We start from the raw sequence: 19,520 nt of genomic DNA, 5'->3' as shown, positions 1-19,520 counted from the left end.
ATTATTGACTCATCGACTAAAAGTACCATGATTGATCTCTACACTATATACCATTGCGAAAGTTATATATATATTAAGTTTTAGTCTTATAATCTCATAGGATATCCACGATCCCTTTAAGTTAAATTCGTTTACCTAATTTGATCAATTTTATATTACGGTCACCATTATATCTTTTGTGATGAAAATGATCATTACATATAATATCATTTACTCTTTTAAAATTGAGTTATTATTCCTCTATGATGAGTAAAATCATGGCATGCACAAATCATGTTGTCAACATATCAACTTTGAAGTCACTATCATGAGAGTACGTATTTTTAATATATCAAAGTACACGAGTTACACATATATGACTATTCACTTACACATGATTTAGGATATTCACATAATGAATGTCACAAGTGAAAAAAAAATCCATAAACGAATCTAAGATAAATTCAACTTAGGTTTTATCTATTGCATTGTTAGTTCAGACAATTACATCTATTTTTCTATTTCTAAGTCAATCCTGCTTTGAAAGTCACGACAAATTTATCTTCTCAATTGGACTTATAGACGATATAATAGTCCCTTAAAGGAATTATTTGCTCAATATGATTCTATGGACTATGGATTAGATTACTTACTATCATAATTTATCTTCTCGCATTATAATTCGTGGATATAATGCAATTTATTATTAGTTAAACTTTAGGTAATCAATGAGCTAATATTTATTTATACATTTTATTTTTCACACAAAAACCATTAAGGACAAACATATAAAGATTAATTAAATGAAAATGGAGTAATTTTATTTACTCAATTATTTCGAACATTTCAAGTAGTCATGATGAAATCATTGCACTATAAGGGCAAAATTTCTAATAGATTGCTCGGTCATATTTGTTGGTCCCATAAGCCATATGAACCCACCAAACGCAGTACGAGGAGGTGTATTCTCAATGCCTGTAACAGCCTAATTTTCAGCGGTATCGGGAATAGAGATTTGAGATCACCAAATCTGACGGGTGAGTTAAAAATTTAATAAATTAATACCTATGAATCAAATGTGAATATAAAAGCATTTTTGAATTAGTGAATTTGGTGATTTAAAAGAATTAATTAGGTAAATTGGGTCGAGAATGAGGTATCGAGACATCAACTTCATAAATCGAGCCATAAATATTTTTAGAAATATTTATGGAGTGTTGGTGAGGTAGTAATAAAATTTAGTCAGAAAATTTTGACATTTGGGTGGTTAATTAAATAAAAAGGACTAAATTGAAAAGGGTGTAAAAGTTGCTAAAAGGATTAAATAGCTCAATTGTCAAATGAGGAAGGACCTAAAGTGCAAATAAGCCCAAAGGAGATATTTTGGGCGGCAATAGCTGAGAAAAATCAGGAAATGGGTGAAATAAGGGCAAAATTGGAAAATTGTCAAAATTGGCTAAATAAAAATAGGACTAAATTGGAATATCTAGAATTCTCTTCATTTCTCTTCATATTCATCAGCTGAAAAATAGCCATGGAGGAGGGTTCAAGCTGGTTTTCATACTATAGCTTCATGTAAGGTTAATTCTTGCTTTCTCCTTGAAATTTTTATGTTTTTGGACTTTTACTATTTCATTAGTTTTTGATTCCATGTCTAATTTTTGAAGTTGTTATGGATGAGTGCTGGAAGTATATGATGATTTAGCATGGAATTAGAGCTTTAAATTGTTTATATGCTGATTTTATTGAAAGAATTGAATTGAAAGTGAATGTTTGGGACCTAATTGTAAAAGAGTTTGAAGTTAGAGTTTCATGTGGAAATTCTGAATTTCAATAGTTATTAAATAACTTATAATGTCTAGAAAAAGTATTAATTGAGAAAATTATCTTAATTGAGGGGTTAATTGAGAAAGGACTGAATTGTATGAATTATGAAATTTGGGGTAAAATGGAAATCAATATTTTGCACTAAAACTGTTTTGCGCAGCAGCAGTAGTTTAAATTTGAAAAATCACTAAAAATTGTAAAAATCGAATTAGAGGATGAATAAAATATGAAATTAAAGATTATTGAGTCTAGTTTCTTATAAAAGAAATTATGTAAGCAATAGAACTGTAAATCATGAGATAAAAGAACTTTTGTGAGATAAGGTCAGAATGATTTTGGGTTCCCCTATTCTGACTTTGGAAAATCATAAAAAAATGGATAAAAATAATTACGGGCTTAAGTTTATATGTTTAGAATCCTAAATGAGTCTATTTTCAGGATAAATAAACGATAACATCATTCGAATTCTGTACGAGGAGATAATTAATTTTTAGTGAAGAAGGGTCAGAACTGTTAGACAGCAGATCATGGGAAAATTTAAAGAATAAATTGTACTTATTTGCTAAACCAAAAATTCTGAAAATTTTATGGTAAGAAGATATATGAGTCTAGTTTCAGGGAAAATTTTCAGATCTTAATTTTAAGTTTTATAGCTCCAGATATAAATAATTTAGTGACTATGACACAGATGGACAGCTTGAATATCCATAAAAGTAAAGAATAAAAATTATAGATAATGTTACTTACAAGTGTGTTATATACATTAAGGATGTGGAATGGAGAGGAGGAGGAGGAAAATATATATGAATATTCAGTTAGCATGGCTAATTTGCATGTTTTAAGCTCATGGACTAAATTGAATAAAAGTAAAACTTTAGGGGGTAATTTTGTAAAAATGTCAAAAAATGACTAAATTGAAGGGAATGAATTGAAATTGTTTTATTATCTAAATTAATAAATTGAATGAAATTGTCAATTTAAGATTGGCCGAAATTTGGAAAAATGGTAAATTACGAATATGCCCCTAAATCTTGGTATTTCTGCAATTTAGTCAGGTAGGTTCGTATATCTTGAATGAGCATGTAAATATTACAATTTAAATATTATATCGTATTTTATATGATGTTTGAATTGAATATTTGAAAAGGATGTTACGTGAAACATGAAAATGAATTATTCTGAAATTAATAAATTAATTGAAATTATTCCGAAAATCTCGGTAATGCCTTGTATCCTATCCCGGTCTCAGGTACGGGTATGTGGTATTACAATGCCATTTGTTTGTTGAAATAGCCAGATGTGTTGGGATCTAGTGCCCTTAGTATATGTTTTTGTCATATGTATTTGTAATTCTTTGAATAGATTGGTTTAATAGAACTTCCATCATTCACATTAATATTGTTTGTATTTATCCTCAATGGTTTTTGTAAAGAAAAAATGTATAAGTAAATGTTGACTCACTTATTGCCTAATGTTTAACCCATAATAAGGTGCACTATATGGTTGGATCATAATTTGAGAAAACTTATATTAGTAGGTAATCTAAATGGTCCATAATTTGATGAGTCAAAATTGAGCAAGTCGATTCAAGTACTATTATACTGTTTATCAAGTCCAAATGGAAAGGTATATTATCTTGGGTATTGGAGCGATTGACTCCAAGAAGATAGAGACATGACTCAAGTTGAATTAATTCTAGATCTGTTTAGGTTGTGACATACTTGGTTGATTATGATTCTTTCATCCCTATCTATTCATTTATGATATCTTGAAGTTTTGTTGGGATTGGATCAAACTTTATTGGCATCCCTAAAGCTAAGGATCAATTAATAGGAAGATATCCTTAGCTAATTGGAAGTCTTATCTTTTGTGATTTATGTCATAATTATTTTGCTTATATTAAGAGATAATTAATTGTATAGATTGGATTATGTTAGCAAGTTCATAGTATGCAAACTTGTATAGGTTTCATACATAAGTTGAGAGCACTTATTTTGTACAAGTGAGTAACCTAAATTGAGAGTGTATTATTTTGTAATAATCAACTGTGTTACTTGGTTAACTCTCCTTAGTTTTCAAGGGAAGAACTTAGAAGAGAGATGTTTAGATCTTAGGTACAAAAGTGAAAAGTCAACATTGGTGAGTGTTAAAGGTCGGATTCACTTGTTGTACAAGGTACTAAGATAGTGAATATTCTTTCTGGGCAAGACACCGCAATTGTAAGGAAACCAAACTACGTAAACATTTATTGTGTTATTTAATTTTTTGCACTTTACATTTCTTTTGCTTGGTAGTTGGAATTGATTTTGGCATTACTTTTGGCATAGCTTAAATTGTTTGTCAAAATATTAATTTGGACCCAACCAAATAATAGAGACACATATTTTTTAATTAAAATATTATTATTTTTTGTCCTCTTGTTCGGGTAAGACACTTCTTTTTTTTTCTCTATAAATAGAGACTACGGGTTGGGTCAAAATATACATTCTTGAGTGCAGTTACTCTGTCGAAATTTAGTGAAATTTTCTTTTAAGCAAATTCTATTTTTCAAGAGATTTTTTGTCAGGTTTGTAGCTAGTAGAGAGAAATTGGTTTTCCATATGGAATATTAATAAGTTTTCATTGTGTTATTGGTTCGTGAATTTTGAGCCCATTTTCTAAGCAAACCAAGGGTTCGAGAACAGAAGAAAAGATGATATTGGTTGAAAATCGAGAAACAAATAAGACTGCCTACCCCAAAAGACAGATATTAGTTTGATAAATGATTTATTGTTATAAATAATACAAATGCTCAATTTAAAAAAAAATTAAGTTTTTTTGCTGTGCAACAAAATTGATTGTTGGAAAAATGGTAATTTATGGAAATTTTGAGGCATATTCTCAATTGGTAAAGGTGGAGTTGAATCATAAAATTATGGTTTCATATTCTACTCAATGAGACCTTTACAATGGTATATCATATGCTCAAAATGGTTGAGTGATGAATGAGAATTTGATGTTCAAAGTAAGCTACTTGTGAATATTTGTTGAGAAAAAGAAAAACTTAGATCCCACATTGGTTAAAGACCAAGTATGAGATGTGTATGTATATGAGAACCCACTTAAAAAATGATTGAATCACTCAGCTTGGAACCTTGCTTTGCATGTAGGAGTGCAGGTTTAAACCCATTAGGGTTGGGGAGTATCTGCATGACATGGGTGATGCAAAATCTCCAGATTGGTTGAGCCCAAAATGGTCTTATGGATATTTTAACCAAACACGGAATTTTTTTTTTCTCATCAAATATATACAATATCTAATTTAAAAGGATATATATCCTTATTTTATTTATTTCTAATCAATTTGATTTGATTTTAATCAAATTGATTTAATTACCATTTTAATGCAAATTGTCTCCGTATACATGGATATTTTCAAAATTCCTCAACTTTTAATGCCTATAAAAGGCTAAGACTTCTTTAGAAATTTTTGCTAAATCTCACTCTCTCCACTACAGGAGAACAGACTTTTAGCGGTGTGAGATCTCACACCGAGATTATTTTTTCTCCAAAATTCTTCTCTTTTCCTCTCCATATTTTCTAACATTTCGGTGATAGAAAAAGGCATCGTTTGTTCGTTGATCACTGCAGAGGTGCTACTACTTCGATCATCATGTTGTTGTATCATGTGAGACATTCGACCAACATTTCTCTAAGTACCGTAGGAACGGCCAAATCTGTCTTAAGGAAACTATGTAAAACAAGCCTCAACATCTAGTAAAACTCGTTTCTTCTTTTTAATTTTTGATTTTTGTTATGTTATTTATTGATTTTTCATATCCAATAATTTAAATATAAATTATTTAATTTAATTTAATTTATATATATATATATATATTTTCGTTAAGGTGTTTTGTCCAATATGGACAAAAAAGAACTTGTGGTTTGTGACCAATTTGATTAAGCTAGTAGGTTTCATATTTCCCAAAAGTGGGTGATTTCTGTATAGTGCTCCCACTTTAGAATAAACCGACGGTTTTCCTACCCCATAGAAATAATGAGTTGATGTTGTCAAGCAATGTTACATTGTAAAAAAGTAATTTTTCTCACGTGGCTTCATTTCAAAGCAATGAAAACCGTTATTACACCTAAACCCGTAAACCCTAACATCTAAGAGCTCCATAATGAATGAGCTCATGGGAGATCTTCATAGGGTAAAATTTGAAAAAGTCATCAACCATAAATGCTGATCTAACAATACCGACCTCCACTCAGTTGGTGTTGAGTTGAATACAAGTTGAAAAATTGACACCTTTTAAATTAGAAGATGTTTACAATTTGACCCATAAATTTTACATATGCTTCTCGTGTGATTCAAACATGCTGCTAAATTAACAAAAAGTTAAATAAATATAATATTAATATTTTTAAAATTCAATTAATATATTTTAAAATTTAGTATTAATTTTAAATTAAAATCGTAGTTAAGAGATGTATGATGCCATTACCCATCTATTCTAAAAAATATATTTAATTTTATTTGGTAATTTGTTGCAAGATAGTTTTACATTACCATATGTAGGTACCGTAAGGACATAAGTGATTAGGCACACTATACTATATGATGAGAAAATCATTTTTGGGATTTATTTAGTTTGTTTTTAATCAATTTTTTTATAAAGAGAAGGGAAAATGTAATCCGAATTTTGTATTGGTGATTAAGTGTAAATTAAAGATTTGATATTAAAACGAGTCTTTTTGTTATTATACAAGTGGCTTAATTGATGGTGTAGTTCAGGGTTAGAGCCTGAGACCAAGTGTCAACTAAAATTTCATATCAGCACAAGTATTTGTTATTACATTAGTGACTTAATTTACGTATTTTCATTTTAGTGTAGGAACCGAGTGAATAAATAATGGTAACACTGTATCCTTAGTGTTGCCATGTTGAATACCATGATCATCACCACCATTTTAGTAGACTAACACGGAAACTCTTGCCAGGTTAATAGTAGTTTCAATAAATATCCGAGGGAAACGAGATTCGGCCATTTGATCTTTGTTCATATTTTCCAAATTGCATCAATCAATCTTCTATGCATGTGACATTGGATTGATCTCGAAACATCACCTTTTCTTACCTCATATCAGTCCAAAAAATAAAAATAGATTAATTATTTAAAAAAAATTTCAAGTCTACAACTATATAGATTATTCTTCATATTAAAGATAAGATTAATTACATTAGATGTCCTCAAACTATAGTTTAGATTCTAAATTAGTTCTTAAATTTCAAATTATTCTTATTGATTCCTTAAAGTATCAATGTTGTATAAGTTATATCATTTTATCTGCCTAACCATTGATCAGCTTGGGTGTTAAACACTAGTTCAAATATGACATGAAACATATTTAAAACATGAGGATCAAATTTGATACGTGTGTACCTACAACATAAACAATGCGTTTATCCTTCTATTTAAGGATTGGGAAGGGAGTTATGGGTAATTCTAAGCATGTATCAAAAAGAAATAAAACCTTTAAATTTATCAATATAGTTATGTTTGTCATTGACATAAAGTTTCAAATAAATTCAATATCATTATCGTATTGATTGAGAATGTCATCTTTATTATTATATTCAACAGTTGAAAGTTGTTTATGTTAAACCAATTGTTAAACATTTTAATTTATTCAAAACTTGACATGAACGTTTTATGTGAATAAAACATTAAATTTAACGGTCGAATTGTTAAAATATTATCTATATAAAAAGTAAGTACTACATAACTATTAATACATATACATATAGTATTACATTATATACTATGCTATAATATTATATTATATTATATAACTATTAATAAAACTTTTGATATATATTATAGTATTAAATTTTTACCTAAATTTAGTTAAATTATTAATTATGCTCATATGTTAACATATAAAATAATTATGAAATGTATATAATTAGTAATACATAAAATATTATTAAAATTTTAACGTCAAAATAAAATATCACTTTATTACATTAAATTTTAAATTGAATTTTAATTTTTACAAATTGTATTTAGATATTGAGATTTTTTTTAAGATTTTTTTTTAAAAGATTTTTAAGTTCATTTTGAGTCTAAAAAAAATTCAAGCCTAAAAAACTCAAACCCAAAAAACCTAAACCCAAACACAAGCCCGAAAAAATGAGCCCATGCTAATTTGAACCAGGAAAAAATATAAATCTAAAATAACCCAACCCGAACCTGCCTGATTGCCACAACAACTCTAATTATACAAACATTTCATCAGTTGCCCAAAGATACGTTAACAAATAGAGTGACTACAAATTGCAATTCAACTAATGAAAATGATTAAAAAAACAAAAACAAAAAAGTCACCAAAACAACATCGCATTAAAACTTGTGACTATGACATATCACGCAATTCTCATAGAACACATTTACTAGTGCAAAATCCATCAAATTTCGCTAACACACACCATATTCGTTTAAGCTGTTAGCTCCATTATAGCAGATACAATGTCCCCATCTGCAGCCTTGAGTGCCTTCACAGCCTTCGATCTCGACACTCCTGCTTGTGTCATCACCAACTCAATGTCTTTTGGCTCGACTCCAGTCTCATCCACTTCTTCATCGTCCTGGGCCACAGTCGATGGCTCGGGTTGGGAGATCACATGGCTGAGATCCGGAGCCTTAAACTGCTCAGCAGCTTGAGTCTGCAGTTGTGAGCTCAAGTCCTCAATCTTAGCCTCTCCAAACACTATATATGTATCCGATGCAGGGCTCTTGAAGACATCTGGATTCGAGATGACGAATAAGATCTGAATTCAATGGAAAAATCGGTTATCATGATAAGCAATAATGCACAAGGACAGGAGAGTATCGAGTGGTTAACAATACAAAAGGGGACTTACATTCTTGCTCTTCTTGATTGTGACCCTGCTAACACCGGGAATCGGTTTCATCCCAAGCTTCAACATTGCTTTACGACTCTTCTTTTCACTTCTGCTTTGCTTTGACCTACCAGTTCCGTCTACGTCATGAAGGCCTGAGACAGAACACACAATGTAAAAGATGGATATCTTAACAGAAAAAAACCAAGAGAAATTCCCAACTGTCATTCAATGACGGTCCTTATTATTCCCTGAATGTGGAATTCTAAACGCAGGATCCATAGGGCTTGATTCGTATTAATTTGTAAAAGGTACACATATTTTAGCACGATATAAATCTCTATAACAGCTTAAAACATTTAGCAGAATAGTAAAACTTGCAAAACATAGAATACATTAAGAACATAAAACAGTGAGTTAACAAATGAATCCAACTTCATTCTCTTAAAACCCATTTAAAACCCTGGAAATATATGTCCAAAAATCAGATGCATGCCATATCCAAAACTTAAATCCAAGTCTTAACATAGGATAAATATGAGATGGTATTTAAATCCAACAAAACCCCTAGACATGCAGGTTTCCCCATTTTGAAACACAGCAGTGGCACCAATATCAATAAACAAGATCAAAATCGAATCAATCCAAGTAAAAAATCATATAGAACTTGATGCCTTGATCTGAAGGTCGGGCATGATTCAAGATTCAGGAAACTTAAAATTAAATACTCAAACCTATATTGCTTGAGAACTTTTTCTTTTTAAGTATCTGTATCTGGTACATGGATATAGCAATTTGAATTTCAAGGATCTCCAAATACACAGACAAACTTAAAAGAATCTAACCATGCCCAGAGACAGACCAACAACACAAAAGATGAATCTCTTAACAGAAAAAGTCCCAACCCTCCCGAATATGGAACTCTAAACACAGTGATATGAAGAATACCATATTTTAGCAAGATATAAATCTCCACTATCACTTAAAACATCTTGAAGAATGGTACAGAGAGAAACGAAACTTGCAATGCATAGAATACATTAACATAAAATATTGATTTCATAGATGAATCCAACACGCATGTTGGAAACATATCCGAGTTGAATAAAAATATGAAGATAAACCCCTCTAAAAACCCTCTAAATATATGAAAAAAGAATACCATGTCATACATATACTGTATCCATCATATACACTCCAGTTCATGTAACATAGTACGAATATGACAAGGTATCTAAATCCATCAAGAACCGTAGACTTGTAGGTTCCCGGGTTTTGATTCATAGCAGTAGCACCGATATCAATAACAAAGCTTAAAAAAGAGTCCAAACAAGATCAAAATCGATCGGATTCAAGACAAAGACACTATAAGCTTGATTCGAAGCTCAGGCATAATTCAAGATTCATGAAACATATAAAATTAACCAAAAACGATAGCACTGCTGAAATCAATTCGACCCTAAATCTAAAATATTAACAAATGAATAAGAAATTAATTGAAAACGAATATTCACCTTCGGCATCATCTTCATCCTTGTCATCGTCATCATCGTCGTCGTCATCGTTGTCGTCGTCATCTTCAACTACAGGTTGTTCGGGTTGCTCAGACTGTGACTCGACAACAATAAAAATAAATAAATAAAAATCAGTAAAAAGAAAAAGAAAATTTATTTTGGGAAAATGAAAAGGGGAAAGAAATTACATGGATTTTCTGTTGATCGAGATGAGCGGCGAGGATCTCTTCGACCTCTTTGTCTGTTTGAGCAGTCATTTTTTTTTTTTAGTTGAGAGAAATAAGCTGAAGCAAAACCGAAAAAAAGAGAGAAGGAAATGTAAACAACCAAGAAAAACCCTAAGGGCCCCCGGAAGCTATACTAGACCTCATAAAGAAAGCAGAACAAATGTTCCCCTAAAGGTTAAAATATGCTGTTAGCCCTTACACTTTTACAAATTTTAAGATTTAATCTCTCTATTTAAAAACTTAAAAAATAAGTCCTCTTGCTTTTTTATTTTTAAAAAGCTTAGTCTTGTCGCTAAAAATTAAATTTTTTTATCAAAATTTGTCAACTTAGAATTTCGATTAGAATATCCTCATATATCGTGACATATGATTGGCAAAAAATAAACATGATAAAGTGATAAATTTTGACTGAAATGACCACCAACGATAATAATTGGATTGGACTTTTAAATTACAAATATAAGATGATTAAATTTTAAAATTTTAAAATATAAAAACTAAATCTCAAATTTTATACAATTACAATAACCAACAACACCTCTTCTAAATTACAACATTGTCACTTCAATTAGAAAACATTACAACTTTCATTCCCATTAAAATAATTAAAATATGATATAATATGTTTAAGAAAAAAAATATGAATATGATATGATGGGTATATTAAAATGTATATAATCCTAATCTAATCAACAAGTATTTCATGTAATGAAAAGAGAATAAAATTTGAAGATTAATTATTATATAATTAATTTTACAATTACATTTTAATCAAAATAAAAAATAGTAGTATAAATAGATGCCTTAGCATCTCAATAACTCAAGTGTTTAGTATCTCAATAACTCTTAAGTGTTTTTTTTTAATAATTTCATTATAAGTTCTGATTATGTCTGCTGTTTTTTGATACAATATTTAGAACTACCCATAACTACTTCTTAACCCATAAATAGGAGGATAATGCGTTTCAGTGCACTCTCGAACTCACGTCCTCTTACATTGATAACAATACCTATGTTAATTGAATTAAGACTCAATCGGCCACAATAACTCAAGTTTTGATTGAGTAGTAATCTTACTTTAGCATTGTTTACCATATAATGATTATGATAGCATAATATAATAAAGACATAATGACAAATTTAGCTCTCATCGTTTACATATTTTTTTAATTAGATATTTATTCTCTCTTTAAATTAAATTTAATTATTAAATTTTCAAAGAAAAAAGTCGAATCGTTTTTCTTTAATGGAATGCTAACTAAAATATTAATTATTTTAACAATGTTTATGTGACATTCAACAACGTGCATTTTATGCTCACGTTATATTATTTGTCTTAAATGTTGTTGAGTATGACTCCTATTTGAGTCAAATCTCACAAATAATCTTTTAGTTAAACTATGTTTATTTGTTTTAATCAAACTCTGATTAGTCTAGATTATTTTATTATTATTTGACTATGAATTTAGCCTATAAATAGGCTCTTTTACAACCTTAGAAAATATACCCATTAGATAGTAGAACTCATAACACATTTAGAGAATTTTGAGTTCACGTTTTGAGGGTTCTTTTTTTTTTTGGGTTTTCGGGGTTTAGTCTTTATCTCTAACTTTTGTACTCTTCGTTCTTTTTGCCATTATAGTAAAATTATCTTTGCCCGTGGTTTTTTATCCTCTTTGGAGGGGTTTTTCCACGTTAAATTTATGTGTTCAATTTCTCAATTTATTCCACTATTTTTCTTGTTCGTTGCTTAATCGGGTCGATCCTAACAAGTGGTATCAAAGTTAGTTAAATTTTCATAGATCAGCCTATTCAGATATAGCAGCAACAAGGTTTGAAATTGAGAACTTCGATGGTGAGACAAATTTCAATCTGTGGCAAGTTCGGATGATGGCAATTCTAATACAATCCAGTTTGAAAAAGGTTGTTATCGAGAAAAAGCCTGAGAATTTAAATAAAACAGAATGGGAAGGGCTTGATGAAAAGGCTTTGTCTGCAATCCAGTTGTGCCTCGTGAATACGGTATTGCAAGAGGTATTGATGGAGAAGACCTCATCTGACTTGTGAAAAAGGTTAGAAACTCATTATACGACTAAGTCTCTAGCTAACCGTTTAGTGTTGAAACAATATCTATTTACGTTTCGCATGAACGAATGTGAGCTTCTTAGAATCACATCAGTCAATTCATTACTCTTTTAAATGATTTAAAGAACGTTGAGGTTCATATTGATGATGAAGATCAAGCTATGCTATTATTGTGCTCTTTACCTCTTTCATACAAGTCTTTTCAGGGAGACCCTGATTTATGATAGAGACAAACTCTCGTTTGAAGATGTGAAGGGTCATTTTTTGAGTAGAGACAAACTCGATAATGAGCTTCATTTGGATAGCAAGGCAGATAGGCAAGCTTTCGTTTTGGTAGCATCAAAGAAACGAGACAAAATGTGTCGCTATTTTAAAAAGTTAGGTCGCGTCAAAGCAGATTGCTATAAACTGTAAAATAAAAGAGCTGCTGAGAGTAACGAGGAAGATGTAACTGGTGCTAATTTGTTCGATGAAAATGGTGATGATTTCTTGTTAGTGTCAACAAGTGATAACTCCAAGCTCAAGTCCGAGTGGATCCTAGATTCAGGATTTTCTTTCCACATGTGTCCCAATAGAGAATGGTTCCCCACATACAGTTCGGTTGAAGGTGGAGTTGTGCGCATGGAAAATGATTCATCTAGTAAGGTAATTGGTATTGGTACTGTTAAAATTAATATGCACGATGGGACAATTAGGACACTTTTAGATGTCAGGTATGTACCTGATTTACGAAAGGATCTCATCTCCTTGAGTATTTTAGACTTGAAAGGATGCACAATTAACATCGAGTAAAAACAACATTAAAATATCTCTTAAAGCTCTCATTTTGTTAAAAGGTAAAAGAACCGGCAGTCTTTATATTCTGGAAGGTTCTATAATGACCGGTGAAATCGGACGTCCCTCGTCCGTTACGGAGTTAAAGTCAACTCGTTTGGAGCGGAGGCAACTTGGTTATAGGAGGGAAAAAGGTATGACTGTTTCGTTGAAGAGAGGTTCTCTTTTGGATGCAGGTTTTGAAAAGTTAGGGCACTGTGTTCGTGAAAATCAGACTCGGGTTAGTTTTGATTTGACAGTGTACAAGTCGAAGGCTAGAAGTCTTCCAATTTCTAAGCACAGATTTGACTCAATTAATTCCCTGCATAGTTCAAGATAGGCCCGTGGAGAGCTTTGGCAAAGATGGCATTATGGAAATATGAGTCAAGATGGAGATTTGTTGAGTATGACTCCTATTTCAGTCAAATTTGAGAAATAATCTTTCAGTTAAACTCTGTTTATTTATTTTAATCAAACTCTGATTTGTGTAGATTATTTTATTATTATTTGACTTATGAATTTAGCCTATAAATAGGCTCTTTTACAACCTTAGAAAATACAGCCATTAGAGGTTAGAACTCATAACACATTTAGAGAATTTTGTGTTTACGTTTTGATGGTTCTTTTTTTTTTTCGGGTTTTCGGGGTTTAGTCTTTATCTCCATCTTTTGTACTCTTCGTTCTTTTGCCATTATAGTAAAATTATCTTTGCCCGTGGTTTTTTATCCTCTTTAGAGGGATTTTTTTCTCGTTAAATTTATGTGTTCAATTTCTTAATTTATTCACTATTTTTCTTCTTCGTTGCTTAATCGGATCGATCCTAACAAATGCCATGTCAAGAAAATAATTTAAAATTTATAAAATATTTAAAAATAAAATATTTAAAAAATAAGTATACATGAGTTGGCATGTTTAATTTTAATTGGTATTTTATTAAAAACATTAATTGACTCTTTTAAAATTTGAATAATTAAATTTAACTTTTTACAAAATTGAAGGTTAAATTTAAATTAAAAATAAAAGCTAAATTGAGCAAAGATGTGAAAGAGTAAAATAGAGAATTAATTTGAGGTAAATTAGTTATATATATTAAGTTTTTGCTTTCAATAAATAAATATGTATTAAGTTTTAAGTCTAAACTAAAAAAATTTTATTTATTTCAAAATAAAAATAAAAATATAATATTATTTACTTCAAATAAAGAATAAAGCAATTAAATTAAATATGGATCAGGTTGAGTCGAAATTGAGTCTCCTATTAAATTTTAAGTTTGAGTTTGAGATGAAATTTTTTCTTTAAAATTCGAGGTCAGATCGAATTCATCAAGGTTCAGGTTGGGGCAGGCAAAATCCTCCTGGCCTGCTTCATTGCCATCTCTATTCCCTCTCCTCTTTCAATTTTTCATTTAGTCACTTGTCAAATAAAAAACCTCAACATCAAACTATTCTTTATTAGGGGTTAATGTTCGATTGAGTCGAGTAAAACAAATTTGAGTTAGTTAAATTGATGATCCTTATTTTATCATTCTAACTTGATTTGAAATAAGATTCGAGTTTTGTCAAATCGAGTGAAATTGTTCCATTAGATTTAAAAATTAAGCATCTTAAATTAAAATATTGTTACAATAGAACTAATTCCATGTTAGAATACATAAATTTAAAATCATATATATTTGAAAGGAAAAATAAAATAAAAATAAGATATTTTTAAATATTTTATAAATTTTTGAATTTTTAAAAGTTATTTTGATTTTTTTAAATTCTTGTTTGAAAGAGACAAATTTATTCATTTTAAAAATTAAAAAGTATTTATACCCACAATATTATTTAAGTTACTTGAACTCTAAAATTCAAATTGACTTAAACTCAAAATTCAAATATTTCAAAATTAAAAAATTTTAATTTTTTGAATCAAATCGAGTTTTACTTTCTAAAAGTTTTGAAAACATCCATTGCACAAATATTTACATTTGGTAGACTAGCAATTCCTTAAGAAACAAATCAACAAACACCTGGCAGTCAAAGAACGAAGATCCACGATGAAAGAGTAAAATTGAACCGCAAGTAATCCCCAGAATAATTTGACCAAAGAAAAACCAGCAGTAATCAACGATCATGAAAACAAGGCAGTAAAGAAAGCAATATCAAGCAAACAAAAAAATACTGTTCACCACCAAAAAACCAGTGATCAAGTGCAAACCTCATCAGATCAAATTGTAATTGTGGCATCATGTGCCTTGCACACGAGGTAGAAAATTAGTAGTTTATATAAATATATCTATATAAATTACTTGATTTAATTTGTGATGTTAACTTAATAATATTTTTTTGTGAAATTATAAAATAGAATAAGGGTAAGTTTTAAAATTTTAAAGGTAATTACCCATAATAACATTGTTTTTCACTCAATTATAATGGTCTTGTTTGGCAATTGGTTGATAACTGATAATAGTGGCTAGTTTGACCGACTGATTCTATTAACTGATTTAACCAATTGATTCTATTAACTATTTATTTAAAAGTATTTGATAAAACTTAACTGATAGCTGAAAGTTGATATGTGTAAAATGACAAATAAGAGCATAACACATTTTATTATTAAATTATTTATTTGTTTAGAATACTTTAGTTTTTATTGGGTGAAATTATTGACATAAAACACTATTACCAAGGAACTACAACATCTATTATGGAAATTAATTAGTGAATATTTTTAAAAATAAATAAATAAATTTCTTAAATTCCTTATTTACAAATATTAATCTTGTGGAAATTGATAAATATTAATAGTGTATCAATATAAATGTAAACTATATTCTTAGTGATAATTATGCCATGTTCTTAGTATATAAATTAGTGATAATTATGTCACACTCTGAATAAATTTGTCAAGTAACATATTTCAATTAATATAAAATTGCATAATAAATCATTTTACACAAGTAAATTGAAAATAAATAACAGTATATAAATATTAAAGAAAAAGATACATGTGGCAAAGGGGTGATTTTTGAGTAAGCATATAGCAAAAGGAGTAATTTTTGAGCAAGCATAGTAAGATAAGTCATTCCACAATCTCATTCCTAATTAGTAGTGAAAAAGATTGCCCATCCCTACATTTTATTTTTGTTTTGGAGGTTTTAGCTCAACAAGTTTTTGCAAACCTTCATATACTAAACATCACAATTAAAGAGTTTGATTACCCAATCCTCCATTTGTGCCCAAATTAGCTAAAAAAGACTAAAACTCTATTTACCGATCAACCTAAATAACTTTTTCAAAATATTATTTTCCATCCACAAAATAATATGTTCTAATTATTATTATTATTTATTTCTTAAGGTATCTACTAGAGCAAGCTCAGAATCTAATTCTTTGCATTCTGTAGGCCCATTAGGGGGGTAAATGATGGCCGCGAGTTTTAAAACTGCTCCATACTTAGGGTAAGGATCGAACCTTCGACCACTGGTTAAGGTAGGAGAAATATGTTCTAGTTATTTATAATATGTTTGATTGAGTTTAATTTATCTAAATATCATTAACTTACTCAAAATAAAAAAATTACACAAGTCTTATTAATAAAAGTAAAATAAAAATATTTAAACCTTTTAAATATTAAAATACAATATGCATATCAAAATAATTACACTTACTTTACTCTTAAAATCTAATGATAAAAGATTTGCATTGAAATCAAGTCATGTGCTCAAATCCCTTTTGGTAACCATAACCTTTAACATAAGTGCTCAAACATGTAAAGCCCAATCAATGCAGCAGCAAGCTCACTTAAAAGACTTTATTCCCAAAAATGATTTTTGAATTATTTCATTAATTATGTATTTTAAAATATTAAATTTTATCAAAATATTTTATATTAAAAATATATTTATAAAAATATTTCATTATTGGTGGAATGGTAATAAATTTTTTTATAATTTTGTTGTTTTAAATAATATTTTTAATTATTTTATTTAAAATTATATAAAAATAATTTTATAATAATATTAATTGCTCTTTAAAATAAAGGTATCTCAATAATTTTATAATTAAATTAATATTATTATTGAATTGATGTTGAGTTAATTTGTGACACCAACTCAATAAATAAATAAATTTATAATTATTTTTAAAAATATTTTTCTTCATTTAACAAATTAAACTAAAGCAATTGAGAGTTTTTTTTCTTTTATTCCTTTATTTTATCCCCCAAAACATAGAAAAACAACTGAAAATAAACACAAAAGATAATAATAATCAAAGATCCAATGATTCAGTTCATAAGATTACAAAAACAAACCCTAAATCCTTAATTATTTAACCAAATCAGACACATCATATCACCATGGAAATTAATCATTTATAGAATTCCATGACAGCAATCACATTGAAAACAAGGCACTTGAGTTGAAAGCTTGAAAACCCAGCATCCATGGCCATAGACTTCAACTGTTTTGCAGTCCTTTCCTTTGCACCAAATAGCATAGCCATGTTCAGATCCATTTGACAAATAAACTTAGCTGCATTACTTGCCTCTGTTTCCTCAACCATAATGAAACTTATTACTATCACTTTCCCTCTCTCTTCTAATGCTTCGTAGCAGTTTTTTAGGAGTTTTAAGCAATGCTCATCATCCCAATTGTGAAGAATTTCCTACAAAAACACAAACAAATTAAAATAGATACAATCGTAAAGTTTTGAATCCATCTAACTCCTATATAACCATGCATATCTACCTTCATCATTATGGTATCTGCTTTGGGAACAATTGAGAACATATCTCCTCCTACATGCTCAATGCCTGCATGATAACAAAGATAAATTTACGAGCCAACATAAATAAACACACGTGAGTTTAAAGTAGGGTTATATAATTACCAGGGAAAGATGGGGCTGCTTGTACAACATGAGGCAAGTCATAGTTAATGCCTTTAATGGAAGGGTATTTGGAGATGATCATGTTGAGTGTAACCCCATATCCACCCCCAACGTCTACCAAAGTCGTTCCCCCTTGGAATCCATTGTATCTCTCAAGTATTTTCTTCACTGTTATCTTCGAAAGATTTGTCATTTCGGTGTCAAAACCCTTAGCATGTTCGGGATTTAAGCTCGTATATTGATAAAAGGGCATCTCACGCACCTTCTCATAACGGTTCCCACCTTCAAGGACCAGATCTTTAAACTGTAACCTACATAAATCATACATATTAAACCCAATTTGATCGAATAATTATGGAAAAAACATGAGATTAGGCATAACTCAATGTACCAGAGTTCAACCTTGCCCTTGTTCATAATAGAAGCAACCAAAGATCCATTATTTTCGTCATTAACAAAAGCTTTACCAGCCAAAGTAAGTCCATAGACTCTTTCACCATCTTCTCCATTATCGGTGCCGCCGGTGACTAAACCATAGCAGGCGAGGAGCCGAAGCATGCGATCGAGAAGGGAAGGGGCGTCGGGGTTCTTCGCCTGAATCTCCGATGCGATGTGGTTGGAAGAAAGCTCGGCATGGGGACCTGCTTTCGCTAATATATCGAAGACACCGAGCTGGATTGCGGCATCCAAAACGTAAGGAACTATGCCGGAGGTTCGTAAACACTAAGCATAGCGGAATGCTTCTTCTTCTTCGGACATGGTGGACGAGGAAATCAGCTGATTCACGAGTGAACTCATTTTTTTTTCATTCATTGATGTTTCTTTGCCTTGTGAGCAAATTTGAATAGAAACTAAAGCTGATTTCTTTCCTTTTTGGTTGGCAATTAAAAACCTCTGATGTAATTTGTGTACTAAATTTGTGTGCATATTACTTTACTATAAGTATTTTTAAGTAAATTAATTTTAAAAAATTTAAAAACTGTGTTACCAAACTTTTAAAATAAATAATCATTCAACTAATTACATTTGTCTTTTATCTAATTATGTTGACTTTCATTCACGGGTAATAGAAAAAGAAGACACTAGCAATGAAAAAGCAGTCAGCTAGATGGGAGGGTTTAGCTATATATTTTGTCTTTTTATCTAATTATGTTAACTTCCATTCACGGGTAATAGACTATTAATGACTACTTAATCAACTCTTTGGAAAAGGTCTACTTAATCAACTCACTAATTGAATAAACTACTAACATAAATTGGAAGATAATAAAATAAGAAAGAATAAATGATTGGTAAATTATTTAAAGGGTAAACT

The 19,520-nt window shown here is 29.8% G+C and overlaps 2 protein-coding genes across 5 annotated transcripts; both read right to left on the bottom strand.

The window, feature by feature from the left end:
- Positions 1 to 8,050: 8,050 nt before the first annotated feature.
- LOC108450195 (nascent polypeptide-associated complex subunit alpha-like protein 1) lies at positions 8,051 to 10,584 on the bottom strand. The gene is made up of 4 exons (XM_017747750.2): positions 10,395 to 10,584; positions 10,207 to 10,300; positions 8,714 to 8,847; positions 8,051 to 8,620 (listed from the first exon to the last, which is right to left on the bottom strand). The coding sequence occupies exons 1-4, from the start codon at positions 10,461 to 10,463 to the stop codon at positions 8,288 to 8,290; spliced, it is 630 nt and encodes a 209-aa protein (XP_017603239.1). The 5' UTR covers positions 10,464 to 10,584; the 3' UTR covers positions 8,051 to 8,287.
- A 6,991-nt stretch (positions 10,585 to 17,575) lies between these two features.
- Positions 17,576 to 19,122, bottom strand: LOC108481968 (caffeic acid 3-O-methyltransferase-like). Of its 4 annotated transcripts, none has more exons than XM_053019797.1 (5): positions 18,597 to 19,122; positions 18,468 to 18,516; positions 18,206 to 18,380; positions 18,064 to 18,128; positions 17,576 to 17,980 (listed from the first exon to the last, which is right to left on the bottom strand). In XM_053019797.1, the coding sequence occupies exons 1-5, from the start codon at positions 18,761 to 18,763 to the stop codon at positions 17,684 to 17,686; spliced, it is 753 nt and encodes a 250-aa protein (XP_052875757.1). In that variant the 5' UTR covers positions 18,764 to 19,122; the 3' UTR covers positions 17,576 to 17,683. The 4 variants fall into 4 exon arrangements, with proteins under 4 accessions (XP_052875757.1, XP_052875758.1, XP_017640562.1 ...); XM_053019798.1 differs by having other exon boundaries at positions 18,468 to 18,509; positions 18,608 to 19,122; XM_017785073.2 differs by having other exon boundaries at positions 18,206 to 18,516.
- Between the last annotated feature and the right edge of the window lie 398 nt (positions 19,123 to 19,520).

The sequence above is a fragment of the Gossypium arboreum genome, chromosome 10, assembly GCF_025698485.1.
Source record: "Gossypium arboreum isolate Shixiya-1 chromosome 10, ASM2569848v2, whole genome shotgun sequence".
NCBI classification, from domain to species: Eukaryota; Viridiplantae; Streptophyta; class Magnoliopsida; order Malvales; family Malvaceae; genus Gossypium; species Gossypium arboreum.
This window is presented reverse-complemented; position numbering and strand designations above follow the sequence as displayed.

Excerpts from the sequence above, each read along its gene's own strand:
- LOC108450195 (XM_017747750.2), bottom strand. The coding sequence starts at position 10,463 with ATGACTGCTCAAACAGACAAAGAGGTCGAAGAGATCCTCGCCGCTCAT. Across the intron at positions 8,848-10,206 it reads GGATGAAGATGATGCCGAAG|GCCTTCATGACGTAGACGGA; the intron begins GTGAATATTCGT and ends GTTCTGTCTCAG. Across the intron at positions 8,621-8,713 it reads CAATCAAGAAGAGCAAGAAT|ATCTTATTCGTCATCTCGAA; the intron begins GTAAGTCCCCTT and ends CATTGAATTCAG.
- LOC108481968 (XM_017785073.2), bottom strand. The coding sequence starts at position 18,763 with ATGCTTCGGCTCCTCGCCTGCTATGGTTTAGTCACCGGCGGCACCGAT. Across the intron at positions 18,129-18,205 it reads AGCAGCCCCATCTTTCCCTG|GCATTGAGCATGTAGGAGGA; the intron begins GTAATTATATAA and ends GTTATCATGCAG. Across the intron at positions 17,981-18,063 it reads CAGATACCATAATGATGAAG|GAAATTCTTCACAATTGGGA; the intron begins GTAGATATGCAT and ends GTGTTTTTGTAG.